The 16,737-nt window shown below is 45.4% G+C and overlaps 1 protein-coding gene across 1 annotated transcript in view; it reads right to left on the bottom strand.

Moving 5' to 3' along the window:
* Nucleotides 1–16,737, bottom strand: part of LOC146822458 (uncharacterized) — a 326,778-nt gene that overhangs the window by 184,644 nt on the left and 125,397 nt on the right. The window contains exons 3-4 of the mRNA XM_085610060.1: nucleotides 9,702–9,753; nucleotides 8,790–8,841 (exon numbers count right to left, since the gene is read on the bottom strand). Of these exons, the coding sequence (XP_085466186.1) occupies nucleotides 8,790–8,841; nucleotides 9,702–9,753 (104 nt within the window). The remainder of the gene's footprint in view (nucleotides 1–8,789; nucleotides 8,842–9,701; nucleotides 9,754–16,737) is intronic.

The following is a 16,737-nucleotide window of genomic DNA, read 5'->3' as shown; positions in this document are numbered from 1 at the left end:
TGCTGTTGCCTGATTTGTACCTGCTTGTGCTGAGCTGTTCCTGTCTCCCGATGAAGGGATGCTTGCTCTGTTTCTCCCCAGTGGTAGCTGTTCTTTGCAGAGGTGTTTTTGCTGCTGTTGCCTGATTTGTACCTGCTTGTTCTGAGCTGTTCCTGTCTCCCGATGAAGGGATGCTTGCTCTGTTTCTCCCCAGTGGTAGCTGTTCTTTGCAGAGGTGTTTTTGCTGCTGTTGCCTGATTTGTACCTGCTTGTGCTGAGCTGTTCCTGTCTCCCGATGAAGGGATGCTTGCTCTGTTTCTCCCCAGTGGTAGCTGTTCTTTGCAGAGGTGTTTTTGCTGCTGTTGCCTGATTTGTACCTGCTTGTGCTGAGCTGTTCCTGTCTCCCGATGAAGGGATGCTTGCTCTGTTTCTCCCCAGTGGTAGCTGTTCTTTGCAGAGGTGTTTTTGCTGCTGTTGCCTGATTTGTACCTGCTTGTGCTGAGCTGTTCCTGTCTTCCGATGAAGGGATGCTTGCTCTGTTTCTCCCCAGTGGTAGCTGTTCTTTGCAGAGGTGTTTTTGCTGCTGTTGCCTGATTTGTACCTGCTTGTGCTGAGCTGTTCCTGTCTCCCGATGAAGGGATGCTTGCTCTGTTTCTCCCCAGTGGTAGCTGTTCTTTGCAGAGGTGTTTTTGCTGCTGTTGCCTGATTTGTACCTGCTTGTGCTGCATTGGTTCTGCCGGCACCACAGTTGGGCTGTTTGGTCACCCTCAGGCCCACGTTCAAGGGTCCAGGATTGGGCTGGCACCACTTGGGAGAGCAGGACTCACAGCTGGCAGAGTCCAGGTGCTGGGTTCAAGATGGAGGAAGCCTTTGCTTTCCCTGAGGCTTCTGATCAGGAGGCAAACCAACCTGCTGTGGAATCCCTCTAGTGGCCCTGGGTACAATATGTTGATCCAGTCCTTCTCACTTAGACGGGGGGTCAGAAAGCAGCACAGCAGGGCAGCAGAATGGCAGTCCTACTTGCAGCAAAGCTGTCCTTCTTGTGAGTCTTCCACAGGTCTAGATGTATGCTGAACGGCTGGGGTCTGAGGTCCCATATTTATACCTGGTGCCCACTACGAAATAAAATAACTTTCTTGGGGCTTCCACCCCACCTGCGGTGTTGAGCATCCCCTTCCTGCCTGTCCCAGCCCCAGTTTGTCTGGGGACACAAATGAGAAATAACAAATGCTTTCTGAGAGTGCTCCATCAGAGCCTTTGTGATGTGTAAGTGTGGTAGGTAACAGCGCCCCCCCCTCGTTAGGTAAGAGTGGCCCATCCTGCCAACACCTAGCTTCCCCATGTCTTACTGTCTGGGAGCGATTCACAAAGACCAGCTTCCAGCTACTCCTAGTCACGTGACCCAGGATCATGTCAATCTCTGATTCCAAAGCTGTTCCCAGGCTTGGAATCAGGTGAATGACATATGTAGGATATTACGGTGTTACGTACAAACTTCATTTTCATTATCTTTATAGGTGTTAATGATAACCTGGTGTAAACAAAGTAAAGGCTTTGCGCAGTACCGGCTGCTCTGTATGGTTTTTTGAACTCATTTCCATATTTTATTCCAGAAAGGTATAGACCAAACAAACTTTAAATCATCTTCCCTTTGTAATTCTGTATGAGGTTTGTGTCTTGCCTCATGCGGACATATCAGGTGGTCATATAGGAGAGAGGCTATGGAATGTGTGTTTAATAAAAAGACCATATTCGTGTGTTCATAAGTGGTCCAGAGGGCATTTTGTCTTAAACAAAAAGCTAAGGTGTGATGTGAGAGGGTTATTTTTGTTTTTTACTGTGCCATTGACAGCACAGCAGAATAGAATGTATATGTTTAACCCCTTGCGTGCTCGCAACGGAATCACGCTGTCATGAGCCACGGGTGGCGTGTGCTCATGACGGCGTGGGTCCGTCATGCTGCTGCTGCTCCGCCTACGCGGCACTAATTCCCTGCCTGTGTGGGCGAATTAATGAGCGGGCGTGGTCATGACGGAACCACGCCGTCATGAGCACATGCCGCCCGTGACTCATGACGGCGTGGTTCCGTCATGAGCACGGAAGCTCCGCGCTCACCCCCTAGCCCCCTGCACCGCAGCGGAATTCGAGATGCGGGGAAGGGGCTAGAGAAAGTGTCTAGAATGTGTACAAAAACCATGGAAAGTAAATATACCACCAGGGGAGATGGCATCATTTTAATGGAACTGAGCCTACACCACCAAGACAAAAATAATGGATTCCATTTAGAACATAAATGCTCCAGTTTCTTAATTACTTCTTGTAGGAGAGTAGGATCTGCTTCACATGGGTACCCCCACTTTTTTTCTGGTGTTTCACTGTTTTTCGACCTTAGTCTGGCTGTGGCCCTGCTAATCAGGACCACAGCCTAGATGCTTCCTCTCTAAAGTGGTTTCCATGTACATTAGGTGCACTCCTAATTGGATTCTGGAGTGCCTTATAAGCCCCTAGTTATGTTATGTTATGTTAATTAATTTTTATAATGCGCACAGCTACCCAAAAAGGGTTTCCCAGCGCAGAGCTAGAAGGAGACTCTAAGAAAAAACATAACGGAATAAGAAAGTTATTGATTAAACAGCCAGGTTTTTAGCTGTTTACGGAAGTTTAAAGACAAAGATTCCTTACGCATTGAGAGAGGGAGAGAGTTCCACAGATGTGGGCCGAGATAGGAGAAGGAGCGACCGCCCATTCTTGCAAGCTTGATCCTGGGACTCTCAAAAACTTCCTGAGTAGAGGAGCGCAATGAACGAACGGGTTGGTGAAGACGCACCAAATTTTGCAGATATTTAGGTGCAGTGCCATTCTTGTTTTTCAACATATAGCTCAGGGCCTTGAACTTTGTTCGATTTTCCACCCTGAGCCATTGCAGATCTCTCATGGCATCAGAGATGGAAGACATTCTAGGAATTCTGCAGAGCAATCACGCTGCAGAATTCTGTACCGTCTGAAGCTTGCGCATCACATCCCTGTTGATACCCAAAAAGAGAATGTTTCCGTAATCCAGTCGTGAAGTTTCCAGTGCCTGGACTACAGTCTTTTGGGTAACAGCAGGGAGCATCCAAATGATTTTTTTTAACCACTTGAGAATAGTAAAACAGGTGGCAGCAATTTTTACTGCATGTTGTCTCATTGACAGTTTGTTGTCTATGATAAAACCAAGATTACGGACATGAGAAGAGGGCACAGGTAGAGCTCCCATTTCAACAGGCCAGTGTTGAGGGCCCCAAAGATCTGTATTTTTTCCAAAAACAAATACTTACGTTTTTTACCCGTTGAGCTTGAGCCATTTGGATTGCATCCAAGATGCAATATTGCGCAGGCCCACTTGCAGGGTAGACGGTCCAGAACTTTTTTCTGCCGATAATGAAAAGATGACTTGAGTATCATCGGCATAGGAAAAGAGCGACAGCCCCGCTTCTTCCGCAATCACTGCCAGAGGTTGTACATAGATATTAAAGAGAAGCGGGCTTAGAACTGAGCCCTGTGGTACCTCATACCGCGAGGAATAGACCTTAGAAGAAGCCCTAGAAGAAAACACTTGAAATGTACGATTAGATAAAAAAGAAGACAACCAGCCAAGTGCCGATCCCGAAATGCCTAGGGATTGTAAAGACTTAATTAATACGGTATGAGAAACCGTATCAAATGCGGCACTTAGGTCAATCAGTATCAATGCCACTGTATTACCTGCATCCAAGCGTTGATGTACCATTTTGGTTACGCCAAGAAGCGTTGTCTCAGTTGAGAATCCTGCTCTAAAACCAGACTGAGAGGGGTGTAAAAAATTAGAGGATTCGACATCCCTAGTATATGGTATACTGGGTACCTAGGGCATAGGTACCTCAGAGGCCTACCAGGGGCTGAAGCATGTAATATGCCACCCCTGGGAAGCACTCCAAAATGACACCACAGGTCTGCTACTGCAGCCTGGGTAAGGTGGTGCATGCACCCCTTACTTTGATATAGGCTACCTATATCACTACCATTGCACACACATATAAAACCTATAAGTCACTTCTATGGCAGGCCTTAACCATCCTGAAGGCAGAGTGCTTGGCTTTTTATGTAAGAGGGTGCCCCTGCATGAGCAGAGCCCCTCTGCAGCGTTTGGAGTACCTCCTCTGATGCTGTTTGTGGTGCAGCCTGACCATGTACTCTTAAGTGCATTATAACCTCTGGTAAATGCTAACTTTGAACTGGCTGCACGGAAGCATGTTGTGTTTGGTGTAGCATTCCACCCTTCTAGAGGGAGAGACATGTTCACACTGGTCTACACAGTAAAGACTTTCTAAAGCCCTGGCATCACAAAATGGATGCCACAGACACGGGTCTGTCCTCCAGCTGCTGACCGAAACTCCACTGGGGAGGCCTGGACACTAGGTTTCCTGTCCCATGGAGGTGTAACCACCTCCCCGGACAGGCAGATGTGTATTGGGTCTGGGAGGGAGCACTCTCTGGTGCTTTGAAGTCCTTTACTGGGGGCACACTTGGTGTCCCTGTGCATAGTCCAGTTCAAACCGGTTGCAGGGGCTACCTGCCCCTGCTCTGGTGAGAAACTGGACAAAGGAAATGGGTGTAACCACCCCTCTTTCCAAACCCTCCCATAGGTGGGTCCCTACAGTATATCCAACCCCCAAACTTAGTATAAGTATGGGAACCCAGTCCTTGAGACTTTAGATTACCCTGGACGAAACTCTGAAACATATATCCTGGACCTTCGACTTTCTATTTCCGCTAGAAGACTGAAGAAATCTCCCTTGGGGTCAAGGAGTGACTCCCCTGCTTGGCAGGCACCAAAGAAGCAACTGTCCTGTCTGCAACTCTGAAACTCCCGCCGGATGCCGAAGTCTTTGCATCACCAGAGGTGGATTTCCAGACTTTGCCAGGGCTACCCTGAGTCCTCAGCAAAGCTGAGGCCCGTGGCTATCGTGGGTGACGTGGAACCGTGACCCCTGGACACCGTGATCTTTTGCCGTTCCATCATCTTCCTGGTTTTCCTTGAAGTTGTGCTTTGGGCTCCGAGTAGCCCCAGCCTTGACCACCTCCTGCACTGAAGATCTCTGGCCTCCACTCCACGAGTGACCCATGGGCCAGTTTCAAGTGCGACCGCTTGAGGCTCCTTTGCGATTGGTAGCCTGTTGGCTAGGGGGTCCCCACGAAAGCAACTCCTCTTCTGATTGGGCTTTTCTGGTTGCTCCAGATGTGCCCCAACTTACCTTCACTGGGTGAGTCCCCCAGACATTGCTGGTCTGCACCAACGTCCTTCTTCTATTTCCCCTTGACTTGCAGTTGCCAAGGCTTGTTGAGGCCATTCTGGTCGCCAATACCGCAGCACTCTACAGACTTTGTGGGTCAGCTATAATCCAGCTCCTGGTCATTGTCAATGCCTCCTGGACCTCGTGGCTGAAGAGTCAAGACACCCATCAACTCACCTGAAGCACCCGACATCTGTGGGCATTGGACTATTGTGCCCCTGGTCACTGGTAAGTGACCCAGACTCTGTGCCCTCTGCTTTCAGGTTCCTTCCATCCTCGATCCTGGCTTGGATCTCTCTGGACACTTCTCCTCTTCACGGCAGCAGTACTTCTTTGCCAGCCTCCACTGAAAATGACGCCCGCGACCCGACACCATTTTACACATATGCACCCGGCTTCCCTGGGTGAGGTAACTCGAGTACTCCGGTGCTCCCGTGGGTGTTGGCCCTAGACACCTCTAAGTCCAAAAGGGTTTGCTTGTAGTCATCCTTTAAGTGTCCTTAAACTCTTAATTTACAAGTGCGACTTTCCCCATAGAAGTTAACGGCGATTTGCGGCTGTGTTCTCACACTGCACGCGTCCCCCGTGGGTCCCCTGTGTCACTACCTTGGGTGGTTCCTTGTGGTCCAAGCACTTCTACAGGCTCTAGGCCTTGTGTCTAGTTCAGTCGTGGTTCTTATACCACTTTATTGGTATATGGTTTGGTACGCCCCTAGGGCCCAAACGTGTATTTGTGCTTTTACTGTTGAATACTGACTTGTAACTTAAATACTTCGAATTCCAGCCTCATAAAGAGACTAGAGGGGTGTGTTTTATCTTAAATACATATATTTTAAATATATACCTGGTGTGGTTGTCCTTTCATTTGGTCATTCAGGATATTATAGACTGGTAAAACAAGCTGCTTTACATTCCTCCAAGACTTAGCCGGAAGGCTGCTCCCCATAGCTACCACTAGGATAGCTTTCAATAAAGGTTGTCTTTAACCAATCACCATAAGGGGTTTGTTTGGACTGGTACAAGGTGCCCACTTTAATTAGTGACAGCATATACCAGGCCAGCTTCTCACACTTCTTAAAATTTTAACGTAACTGTTCCGTTTATAGAATATGCAAACAAAAGTCCAAAGTACTTCATTTTATTGGAGTTCCAAGTAAATCAAAAAGTCTTAAAGAAATCTTTTGTACAGAATTTAATAAGAGGTAATATGACTGATTTATCAGAGTTTGATATATAGCCTGAAATATTTTTCAAAGCATGAACCTCTGCATGGAACGCAGGAATAGATGAATTCAGGTTAGAAAGGTATAAAAGAATATTAACGGCATAAAATGATCATTTCAATTGGGAATCATTGTACAGAAAACCTGTCATTTTGTAACTGCGTTGACTTCTGGTGATAAAGGGGTCCAAAGTTAGGATAGATAAATGTGGGGATAAAGGGCATCCCTGTTGCGCCCCTCTTAGCAATAAAAAAATCCTGCAATGTAAATCCAGTTACAAAAATGGCAGCTTTAGGTGATGTATATAATAATGAAATTGAATGCAATATTTTAGGTGTATATCCAAACCATTTTAAAGACTCAAACATAAATGCGGCTCGAGCGCTGCTAGGAGGAGGGGAGCGCGGGATCTATCGACCTGCTCTTCCGCTATCCCTCTGCATGCCTAATCGGAATGGAGGTGGCGGCACCTTCGGCGGCTCCGGGGTAGCCTCTCTTCCGACGTTTACTCACTCACGGCAGCTACTAAGTGAGAGGACCCACGGAGCCTGGCGCTTGCTCACCTTCCCTGTCTTATACAATAAACAAGGTTATATGTCTATGTCTATCTAACATCTACGTAGGGAGGCTGAGATACTAACGGCAGGGCCAGGCCTTTGCCTGACTTTAACATGGTACCCAGGAAGAGCTTTCAGCAACACTGTAGGAGACCGCAGCCTGCAAGGGTCTGATGAGGAAAAGGTTTTTCTGCATAATTCCTCTTCAGCCTATCGCCCATCAAGGGGTTTGATTGCTAGAACGATGCAGGTCTCCGCAATCTCAGGTCTGTCTACCCCAACTGCCTGACCTTGAGATGGCCTGAAGAACCTGCAGGAATACCCTATGTGCCCCTGAGAATACAAAGGGTAAAGTAAAAACCCAACCGGCCAAATTGAACACCAGTGGCAGAATCTCTTGCCTGACCCCATGATGGCCACCACAGTGGTCCTTTACGACGATGAATTACAACTCTCACATTGGTGAGAAAACCCACAGGCTTACTCCGAATGGAACACCAGGGGCACCATTTGTTCGCTGACTGTTGCATTGTACCCGTCATTCACGGCGTTCGGTCCTGAGATGCTGCCTGTACCTGCCCGACTCTAAAATGGTGGCTGCAATTTCCCCATCCGTAGCTCGCCTGCACTCACCCCAAGATGGAGGACAAGGCGGACGCCGCATCCCAGTTACACTGGGACTGATGCCTTCCATGGAACATTGACGATGCCCCACGGGCTGAAACTTTAACTCCTTGCATGCTCATGACGGAACCACGCCGTCATGAGCCACGGGTGGCGTGTGCTCATGACGGCATGGTTCCGTCATGCTGCTGCCGCTCCGCCTACGCGGCACTAATTCCCCGCCTGTGCAGGCGAATTAATGAGCAGGCGTGGTCATGACGGAACCACGCCATCATGAGCACAGGCCGGCCGTGACTCATGATGGCGTGGTTCTGTCATGAGCATGGAAGAGCTGAGCTCACCCCCAGCCGCCCATGCCGCGGCGGAATTCGCAACACAGGGAAGGGGTTAACTGTTTGTACTTACCGCGGAGCCCGAGTACCCTTGGCTGCTGCCAGGTGGAGCTGTCCTATGCAGCTATAGCGGAGTCAGGCTCTGGGTCACCCCCTCGGCCGTCACCTACCCAGCTGGATATTGGACATTTTTTTTTACGGTTCTCACGGTTTTATCTGTCTCTCTCCTCGACAGCTTTGATCCCCCTGGCATACATTCCCCCTTCAGATCTACCTGACTCTGTCTGCTTTCCTCTCCCCTGTTTACCTTTCCCCCACTACCTTCCATTCTCCATATGACGTGTGTCTTTGATATGCTACGCGCTAATATCTTATATTATTATTGTAAGCTCACATTTTTCTCCTAAGCATATACTGGTAACTGCAACTGTAACTGATGTAACTATGTAACAATGTTCTGAAACAATGTCGTATCTCATGTAAAGCGGTCTGATACCTCCGGGTCTAGCCAGCGCTATATAAAGCTCTTCAAATAAAAAATAAATAAATTATCACCCAATACGATGAAATGCTTTCTCAGCATCTCATGCGATAGCAACCAATCCATGAGGCAATTTAGATGTCTTACTGAGGATATTAACGACAGATCTTGTATTGTCAGAATAGTGTCCCTCAATCAAACAAACCTGCTCAATCCATTTAAGTTAGAGAGAATAAATAGATGACTGTGTGAAATAGAGGACAACACAGGACAGGACTTACCTGAATACGAAGGAAGGAGTTCTGCGATGCCAAGCACGTCCAGGAAGACACCCTAAAAAGAGAAAAAGGTCCAGAATTAAACAGAGTGGAGGAGGCAGGAAGGAGACAGAGGAAAACAGGAAAAGTAAAGAAGAGCTTCTCACAGCAAGAAGGGGACGGAGCCAAAGACAGACAAGCCCACAAGGAGGAGAGAGAGAGAGAGAGAGAGCGAGAGAGAGAGAGAGAGACAGAGAGACAGAGAGAGACAGAGAGATAGAGTCAGAAAGACCTGAAAGCAGAGCAGGAGCGAGGAGGAGATTAGAACAATCCAGAGAGGGAAAAACCAGTAGAGGCGGCAGGAAGAAGCCTGCCGGTGACCCAGGGGACATGAAGAAGCATAAAGAAACGGCGAGCCCGGATGGCAGCAGAAAGAAAACAGGAGAAGACACGGGGACAAGGTGGAGGATGCATGACCTGAGGAGTGGTGGATGCCTGCAGGGCTGTGGCTGCTCAGGCAATCCGCCTGAAACTGTTTATTGCTGTCTATGTTTCTTTTTTTCCTTCCTTTTCAGTTTTTCCCCAAGTGGGGTGTAGCAATAACGGTGCTCTCCGGATTCTTTTTGCACTTGAGTGATGGTATAAGAATAGTGAATGAACATTGGACATGTTTGCATGAGAGGGAATGGGAACGGTTATATGTCATATTGCGTACAGCATAGTCAGTCAAAGGACAAATAGTATTTGTTTTGTTTTTTGTTATGACGATACTAAAGAGTCCTCTCCTGACGCTGAGGGTCAATAGCGGTGTAGGGTTTGCTTTACCTATTCACAGTGACTCCAAAGTTCACAGGGCAAGGGAGGAACAATCAGAGAGGGAAGATATACTAGCTAGGGCAGACAGCTGTGACCTTAAGGAGTAGACTGATTACTTACCTGGGAATCCTTCTTTGTTCCAAAGGGAGTTGGCAGCACCACCAAGAAGAATCTAAAAAGAAAAAGAAAGAGATGACAAACCATATAAACAAACACAACAAAGAGACTACAAACAGAGACCATTGTTTTGGTGTTCTTATTTCTCTCTATGCTCAATATTTTTTGCAATAAAGCCATCATATGCAAAAGAGCACCAGACAAGCCTCCTAAACCTTATTTTTTCCATCCCTCCACAAAGTGGTCCCAGAAGAAAGATCAGAGGAAAAAGAGGATTTTGTCGACAAACTTGCTGATGGCCAATAACGATTAGAAAGAGCCTAAGAGAAATTTATGGCTACATCACAGGAGGACCGTAAGTCATTCTAAAAACTGCCAGATAAATATGGTAGCTGAAAACCAAACACCACCATTGAAAAATTGGCTGACATCTTCGGCCAGCAGCAGGCACATACAGTCTTGCCCTTGTGGTGTTACAGAAATATATCAGAGGAGATGATCCGACTTCTCCTTTAATAAGGCTGAAAGAATTGCCCAAGCCACAGCTTGGCCAGCTGGCAGATGGGGGCAATATTTAGGACCTTCATTAACAGGGAATTACAAATGGTTTATCAAGCCACAAATCCAGAAATTTAGAAGAGCATTTTAGGAGTCGCGGTTACGGTGCCTGGTAAGATGGCCGCCTAGGGGACTCGCTCCGCCGCACTGGGATGCTTTCTTAACCACCGGTGCGTTTTTCGTGCCGGTTCTTCTCGGACTTTGGCCGCATTTGCAACCGAAGCATGTGAGGAATCAGGTGAGCATTTTTTTTTTTTGTTAAGTGCGTCGCGCTTACCTCTTCTTTTCCTGCCGCCTCTTTTCCCTCAGTGCGCCCGCCATTCTGGAGGCGTGCACTCTCGTCAGAATAATAACAGCGTAGCGGCAGGATTACAGTCGGCACTCTGGAGCCTCTATTAACCCCCTAGAGACTTGTTGAACATTCTTAAAGTGACATGCACACATTTTCTGCCACTGTGGATGTCATCTCTATTGTTTTTAACGTTTTGCTGGTTTCTAGCTTCAGGAATTATTTTACCTCATGAATTTCCTGTCATTATGCCTAGCCAGCTCATTCCCTCAAATGAATGAATATTGTACGCTTCAAGGAACGCTTGGCCCTATGTGACATGACTGGATTTTCTCATCATTCCTTTTATATGACAGGGCTGCATTTCTTCTTTTTGCACAACAAGTTTCATATCCTGGCTGCTTTTCTTAAGAGACACACCATCTTTTTCAAATGTGCTTCTCATCTTTTTGTGCAACATGTTGGTTGGCTTCGGCTTCATGCTTTCTATTCCTCATTAAGTATTTTTCACTTACATAGCCAGGTCCCTCCTTCAAATGACTGATTATTAATACTTCAAAGATCACCTGGTTTTATGAGACAGGATTGAAGTTTTTCACCTTCTTCTTTGCATAATTCAGCTGCACTTCTGATTTTCCAACATCTCAACTTTTCCAATGCCTATTACTTTATATTTTGTTGGCGATACACGTACCTATGTGCTTCTTCTCTTCTCTAGCTGCTGCTTGTCAAGTCACCTGTTGTTTCTTCTGGAGATTTTATGATCGCGGCTTCCTCTAAGCCTGTGCAACGTTTATTCTACTCACTGAAAGGCTTACAATGGAAAGCAGAGTAACTTCAATGGAACACCGAGTCTCAGAGATACAAGGAAACTCTCAACGAATCTCATCTTTAGAAAAAACAGTCCGCAGCCTTCAACAACACACTGAAGATTTAGAAAATAGAAACAGGAGGAACAACCTTAGTATTTATGGTTTGCCTGAGTCTCTGGAAGGTGACAACCCTGTATCTTTCTTCTCCTCCTTTCTGCCGAAACTCCTGGATATGCCATCCACCTCTTCACTTAGCATTCAAAGAGCTCATAGGCTGTGCCCTCGTCCGCCTCTTTCAACAGCTCCAGTTAAACCACGTGGTGTCATCATTCTCTTTTTGAAGTTCACTGATCTGCTCTCATTTCTCTCTGCAGCTAAAACTAAAAGACAAATTTCTTGGCTTGGTCAGAAGGTGTTTTTGGTTCAAGATGTCTCCAATGCTACAGCCTCCAGAAGGAAAGAATTCCTGAATCTTCGTCCTCCTCTTCGAGCTATTGGAGCTAGATATGGTTTGTTTCACCCATGCATCTTCAAAGTGACACACCAAAACCAAACATGGACTTTTCAAGACCCTGCAGAACTTAAAAATGTTATTCATATTCATACTACCAATGTTATGGACACTACTAACTCTTCAAATGGTTGAATGTTTAATCTCTTTTTCTCTGCAGAGTTCCTGTCGATGTCTCTTCATTGGCTCAGTTTGTTAAGTTGTAGTCTTATTCTCTGAGGTTCTTAGATGTTTCTTCAGTAAAATGTTTTCTTCTAATTTACTATGTTTCTTCTTACACGTTAGCTAGTTATATATTTTTCTATATATTACTTTAATTTTAATTGTCTCTTTTCTCTTCAAATGGTTGAATATTTAATCTCTTTTCTTTACAGCAGTTCCTGTCGATGTCTCTTCATTGGCTCTCTTTGTTATGTAGTAGTTTTGTTTTTAGATGTTTCTTAAGTAACATGTCTTCTTCAGGTTTACCATATTTCTTGTTATACGCTAGTTAGTTATATATTTCTCTATATATTATTTTAATGTCAAATTGTCTCTTTTGTTTATTCATACAGATTCGTTTCTGTCTCTTCAACTCGTATGGTCCCTTTCCTATTTCCCTCCCGTCCTGATGTGGTTGAACTCCTCAGGTTCGGGTGGTTCATCTTGTCTTGTGTTGTCCCTGCCCCATTGTCTGTTCTTTGTTCCCCTCAGGTATGTTATTTTCAGTCATCCTTTTTGAATATGTACTGTCTCTTCTTGTATTTTTTTTCTCTTTCCTTTTCCCTTTCTTCCCTCTTTCTACCTTTCTTCTAATGGTTCTGCTTTTCTTTTTACTTCCCATGTTCGATTCCTCTCATTTTTCGCATGAGTCTTTCATCTGTTTCGTCTCATGTTCCTTCTCTACCCTCCCTTTTTTCCTCCTCCTTCACTATCCTTTTTCCCTTTTATTCATTGTCATTCTCGTTTAATGTTCCTATTATTGTAGATTCTGTTTCTTCTAGATTTTTAATGTTTTTACATTCAGAGTTATCTCCTGGAATGTAAAGGGTTTTATCAATCCGATTAAAAGACAGAGAATCCTTTCCCACCTCACTTCTTTTAATCCTGATACAGTCCTCTTACAGGATACCCACCTTACAGAAATGGAATCACTTAAGTTAAAAAGAAGCTGGGTGGGTACGGTTTTATTCTCTCCATCTACTAATAAAACAAATGGTGTTATCATTGTATGTCATAAGAAATTGAAATGTAAAATGTTATCGCAAGAAAATGACATGGAAGGTAGATAGATATTAGCTAAACTGTCAATTAATTTTGTTCCTTTAACTGTTTTTAATATGTATGGTCCTACACAGCCTGATTGTTCTTTTTGGCCCTTGATTACGCAAAAATGTATTCAATTTCGGGATGATTTGCTTATTCTGGGTGGTGATTGCAACCAAATTGTAGACCCTTTCCTGGATCGCAAATCTACAGTCCATTTTATTCCCAATAAGACTCACAAGCACTTCCTTGATACTATTTCTCAAACACAACTTATTGACTTTTGGCGACTTTCTCACCCTGATACTCTTGACTATTCTTTTTTCTCTCCTCCTGATGCATCCCTTTCTCGTCTAGACTACATCTTTCTTTCCCAATCTTTGTCTCAAAATTTACTGTCTTCCTCTATTGAACCTTGTTAGAAATGGGGGTCTCTAGTTGGCAATGGCTGGCCACTGTCCAAGTAGGGACCCTTCTTCCTAAGTCAGAGTAAGCGGGCTACACCATTTGATAACCCCTGCTCAACCCTGTGGTAACGTAGCACGAGCAGCTAGGCTTATCTCAGAGGCAGTGTGTGAAGCATTTATGACCATCCACAGTAACACAGTGAAGAACACTACAAAGGGACACCACTCAAGTAATTATAGAAAAATAAGTATCTTTATACATAGACTTAACACAAGACCAATAACGGTGAAAAGCCACAATACTGAAAAACAGGGTTATTCTTGAAATGTTGCAAAAATAGTTCAAAGTGTGCAAAGAGGAGTTCAGTTCAAGGCAGTGGTCTCTGCGACCCTTTTACTCACAAAATACCAGGATTCTGTAGCAAAGCAACCAAATGTCGCTAAGGAGCTGTAGCAATGATTTTCCTCATGCGTGACCAGCGATGCGTTGAATCCTTGCCGCAAGGGAAGATGATGCGCTGATCTGTGTGCAGGACAAAGCGACAAACTTCTCCACGTTAAGCCGGCGATGCGTTGAAATCCCTGCCGCAAAGGGAGGATGATGCGCCGAGCCTGTTACGTGTGCGATCTTGTTGCGATGAAAAGAAATGGCGCCACGCGAGGGAGCGACGATCCCGATGCGATGCGATGAAAATGACTGACGCTCGGCATCCGCGCTGCGATGTCGTGAAGCGATGAACTCGATGCGATGATCTTTGGTTAGCGAGCACTTGGAGGCCTGCAAACATGCGATGTGATAATCTTTGGGTTAGCGAGCATTTGGTAGCCCGCAAACATGTGATGCGATGATCTCCGGTAGCGAGCACTCAGCGGCAGCAGCGCAATGATTTTTTGTACGCGCTTCAGCTGCGGCGGCTCGCAAATGGGCGTTAGCGATGATTTTCAGCACTCTCTTCTCTGTAGTAGAACTAGAGGCCCTGGAACTCACAGGAGCCTCACCTGCAGATAGAAATCCTCGTTGGGAGGAAACAGGAGGCTGTTGGTGGAGTCTGATGTGCCTGAGACTACAGCAGGAGGCTAGCTCTCTTCTAGCCCTTGGGTGATTGCTGTAGTAAGATAAAATAAAAGTTCCTTCAAAGTCCTTTTCCTCTTCTTCCAAGTCCAGTAGTAACCACTGCAGGCCAATCCAAGAAACAGCACACAAGCACAAGGACAGTCACCTCCTGCAGATTCCTTCAGTTACACGAACAGAGGTTCTTCTTGTTGTCCAGCAGCAATACAAATTGTAGGGGTTTCAGCACAGATATTTATACCCCAATAGTCTTTGTTCTCAGAAGCTACAAGTCACTGAACCCAGCTAGAACCAGTTCTGCCCAGTCCTGGAGCACTTTGTTTTCCTGACTCCTTCTTTCCTTTCAGAGTGCAGGGCAGAGACATCAGACGCACCACAGGAGGTGGAGCCAGCATTGTGGAGGGAAGACACAGCCCTATTCAGGTCCCAGGTGCAACTCCTCCCACCCATCTAGATGCAGATCTCTCTATTCCCCACTGGGACACCTCACCCTGTCTCCTGGAATTCCCCAGCCCTGTCACTCCAAAACCAGACAGCCAATACACATAACAGCAGAGCACACTGGAAGGCTTAGGCAAGAAAATACCTACTTTCTAAAAGTGGTATTTTCAAACACAGAATATAAAAATAAACTTCACTAAAAGATGTATTTTAATATTCTGAGCTCAGACATACTAAATTCGCTTTTTTACCATGTTCGTTGGGTCAGTTAGGACTATAGAATGTAATAGTCAAACTGCCTATTCTGGCCTATGGAGAACAGGTAGCCTTACAGTAGTGAAAAACGAAATTGGGTGTAATTCGCTACCAGGACATGCTATACACATCAAGCCATGTCCTACCTTACACATACAATGCGCCCTACCATAGGGGTGGCTTACATGATGCCAAGGGAAGGTTCAGGGGCTGGGAAGTGGGTGCACTTCACAGCCAAGATGGCAGTTCTGGACTGCACACAGACACTGCAGTGGCAGGTCTGAGGTACACTTTACAAGCTGCTTCTGTGGGTGGTGCAAACCAGCGCTGCAGGCCCACCAGCAGCATTTGGGTTACCAGCCCTGGGCCCACACAGGCCACGCTACTAGGGACTAACAGGTAAACCAAATAAGCCAATCATAGATATACCAATTCACTGTCATATTTACCAAGGGAGAGCATATGCACTTTAGCACTGATCAGCAGTGGTAAAGTGCCCAGTGTCAAAAAACCAACACAAACAGGTCAGAAAAAATACAGGAGGAAGGCAAAAAGTTTAGGGATGACCCTGCAAAAAGGGCCATTTCCAACAAACCTATAGTTATCTCTGACCACGCTCCAATTGTAACAGATCTTGACTTACTCCCTCCACATCCAAAATCTTCCCGATGGCGTTTCAACAATTCCCTTCTATCTGATCCTATATTTCGTTCCTTCGCTAATAAATTCTTTCTTCTTAATTGTGATTCTAGCACCTCGACCCATATTATCTGGGATTCTTTTAAAGCTACTGCACAAGGTTTCATTATAGACTTTGTCTCTAAGAAAAAGAAACGCTTTCTTCAGAAATGGAAACCTGTATTAGCTCAAATTAAACTTTTGGAGCATGAATTTTATACATCTTCACAAAATTCCATCTCACCAGAATTGATACGTGCCAAGACTGAGTTTAACAAAACTTCTACTGACAACGCATCTTCAATACTCCTTCGTAGCAGTGCTCGTTATTATGGCGGCCGTAATAAGGCAGGGAAACTTTTAGCAAATTACCTCAAAACACGTAAAGAACGCACGCTTATTGATTCGATTTACTCCTCCGATAATTCCCATCTACATAAAGATCAGGAAATACGTGATGAATTTAAACTTTTTATCAAAACCTTTACACAACTTCCTACTCCCTCTACTTCCCATCTTAACCTTCTTGATCTTGAAAATGATCTTTCCCTTAATGAACTTTTCAATGCTTTCGCCCAGACGGTTTTTCTGATGATTTTTACTTGCATTTTTCTGACTTGTTACTCCCTAAACTTTTAATGCTTTTCAACTCATTCTATTCAGCTGGTAAGACAGAAGGCACCTTTCAAGAAGCAACTATCTGCCTCATTCCTAAAGATGGTCGTGATCCTCAATTTTGTAAAAATGATCGCCCGATCTCTTTAGTTAATG

Source organism: Triturus cristatus, chromosome 6 (genome assembly GCF_964204655.1).
Source record: "Triturus cristatus chromosome 6, aTriCri1.1, whole genome shotgun sequence".
NCBI classification, from domain to species: domain Eukaryota; kingdom Metazoa; phylum Chordata; class Amphibia; order Caudata; family Salamandridae; genus Triturus; species Triturus cristatus.
This window is presented reverse-complemented; position numbering and strand designations above follow the sequence as displayed.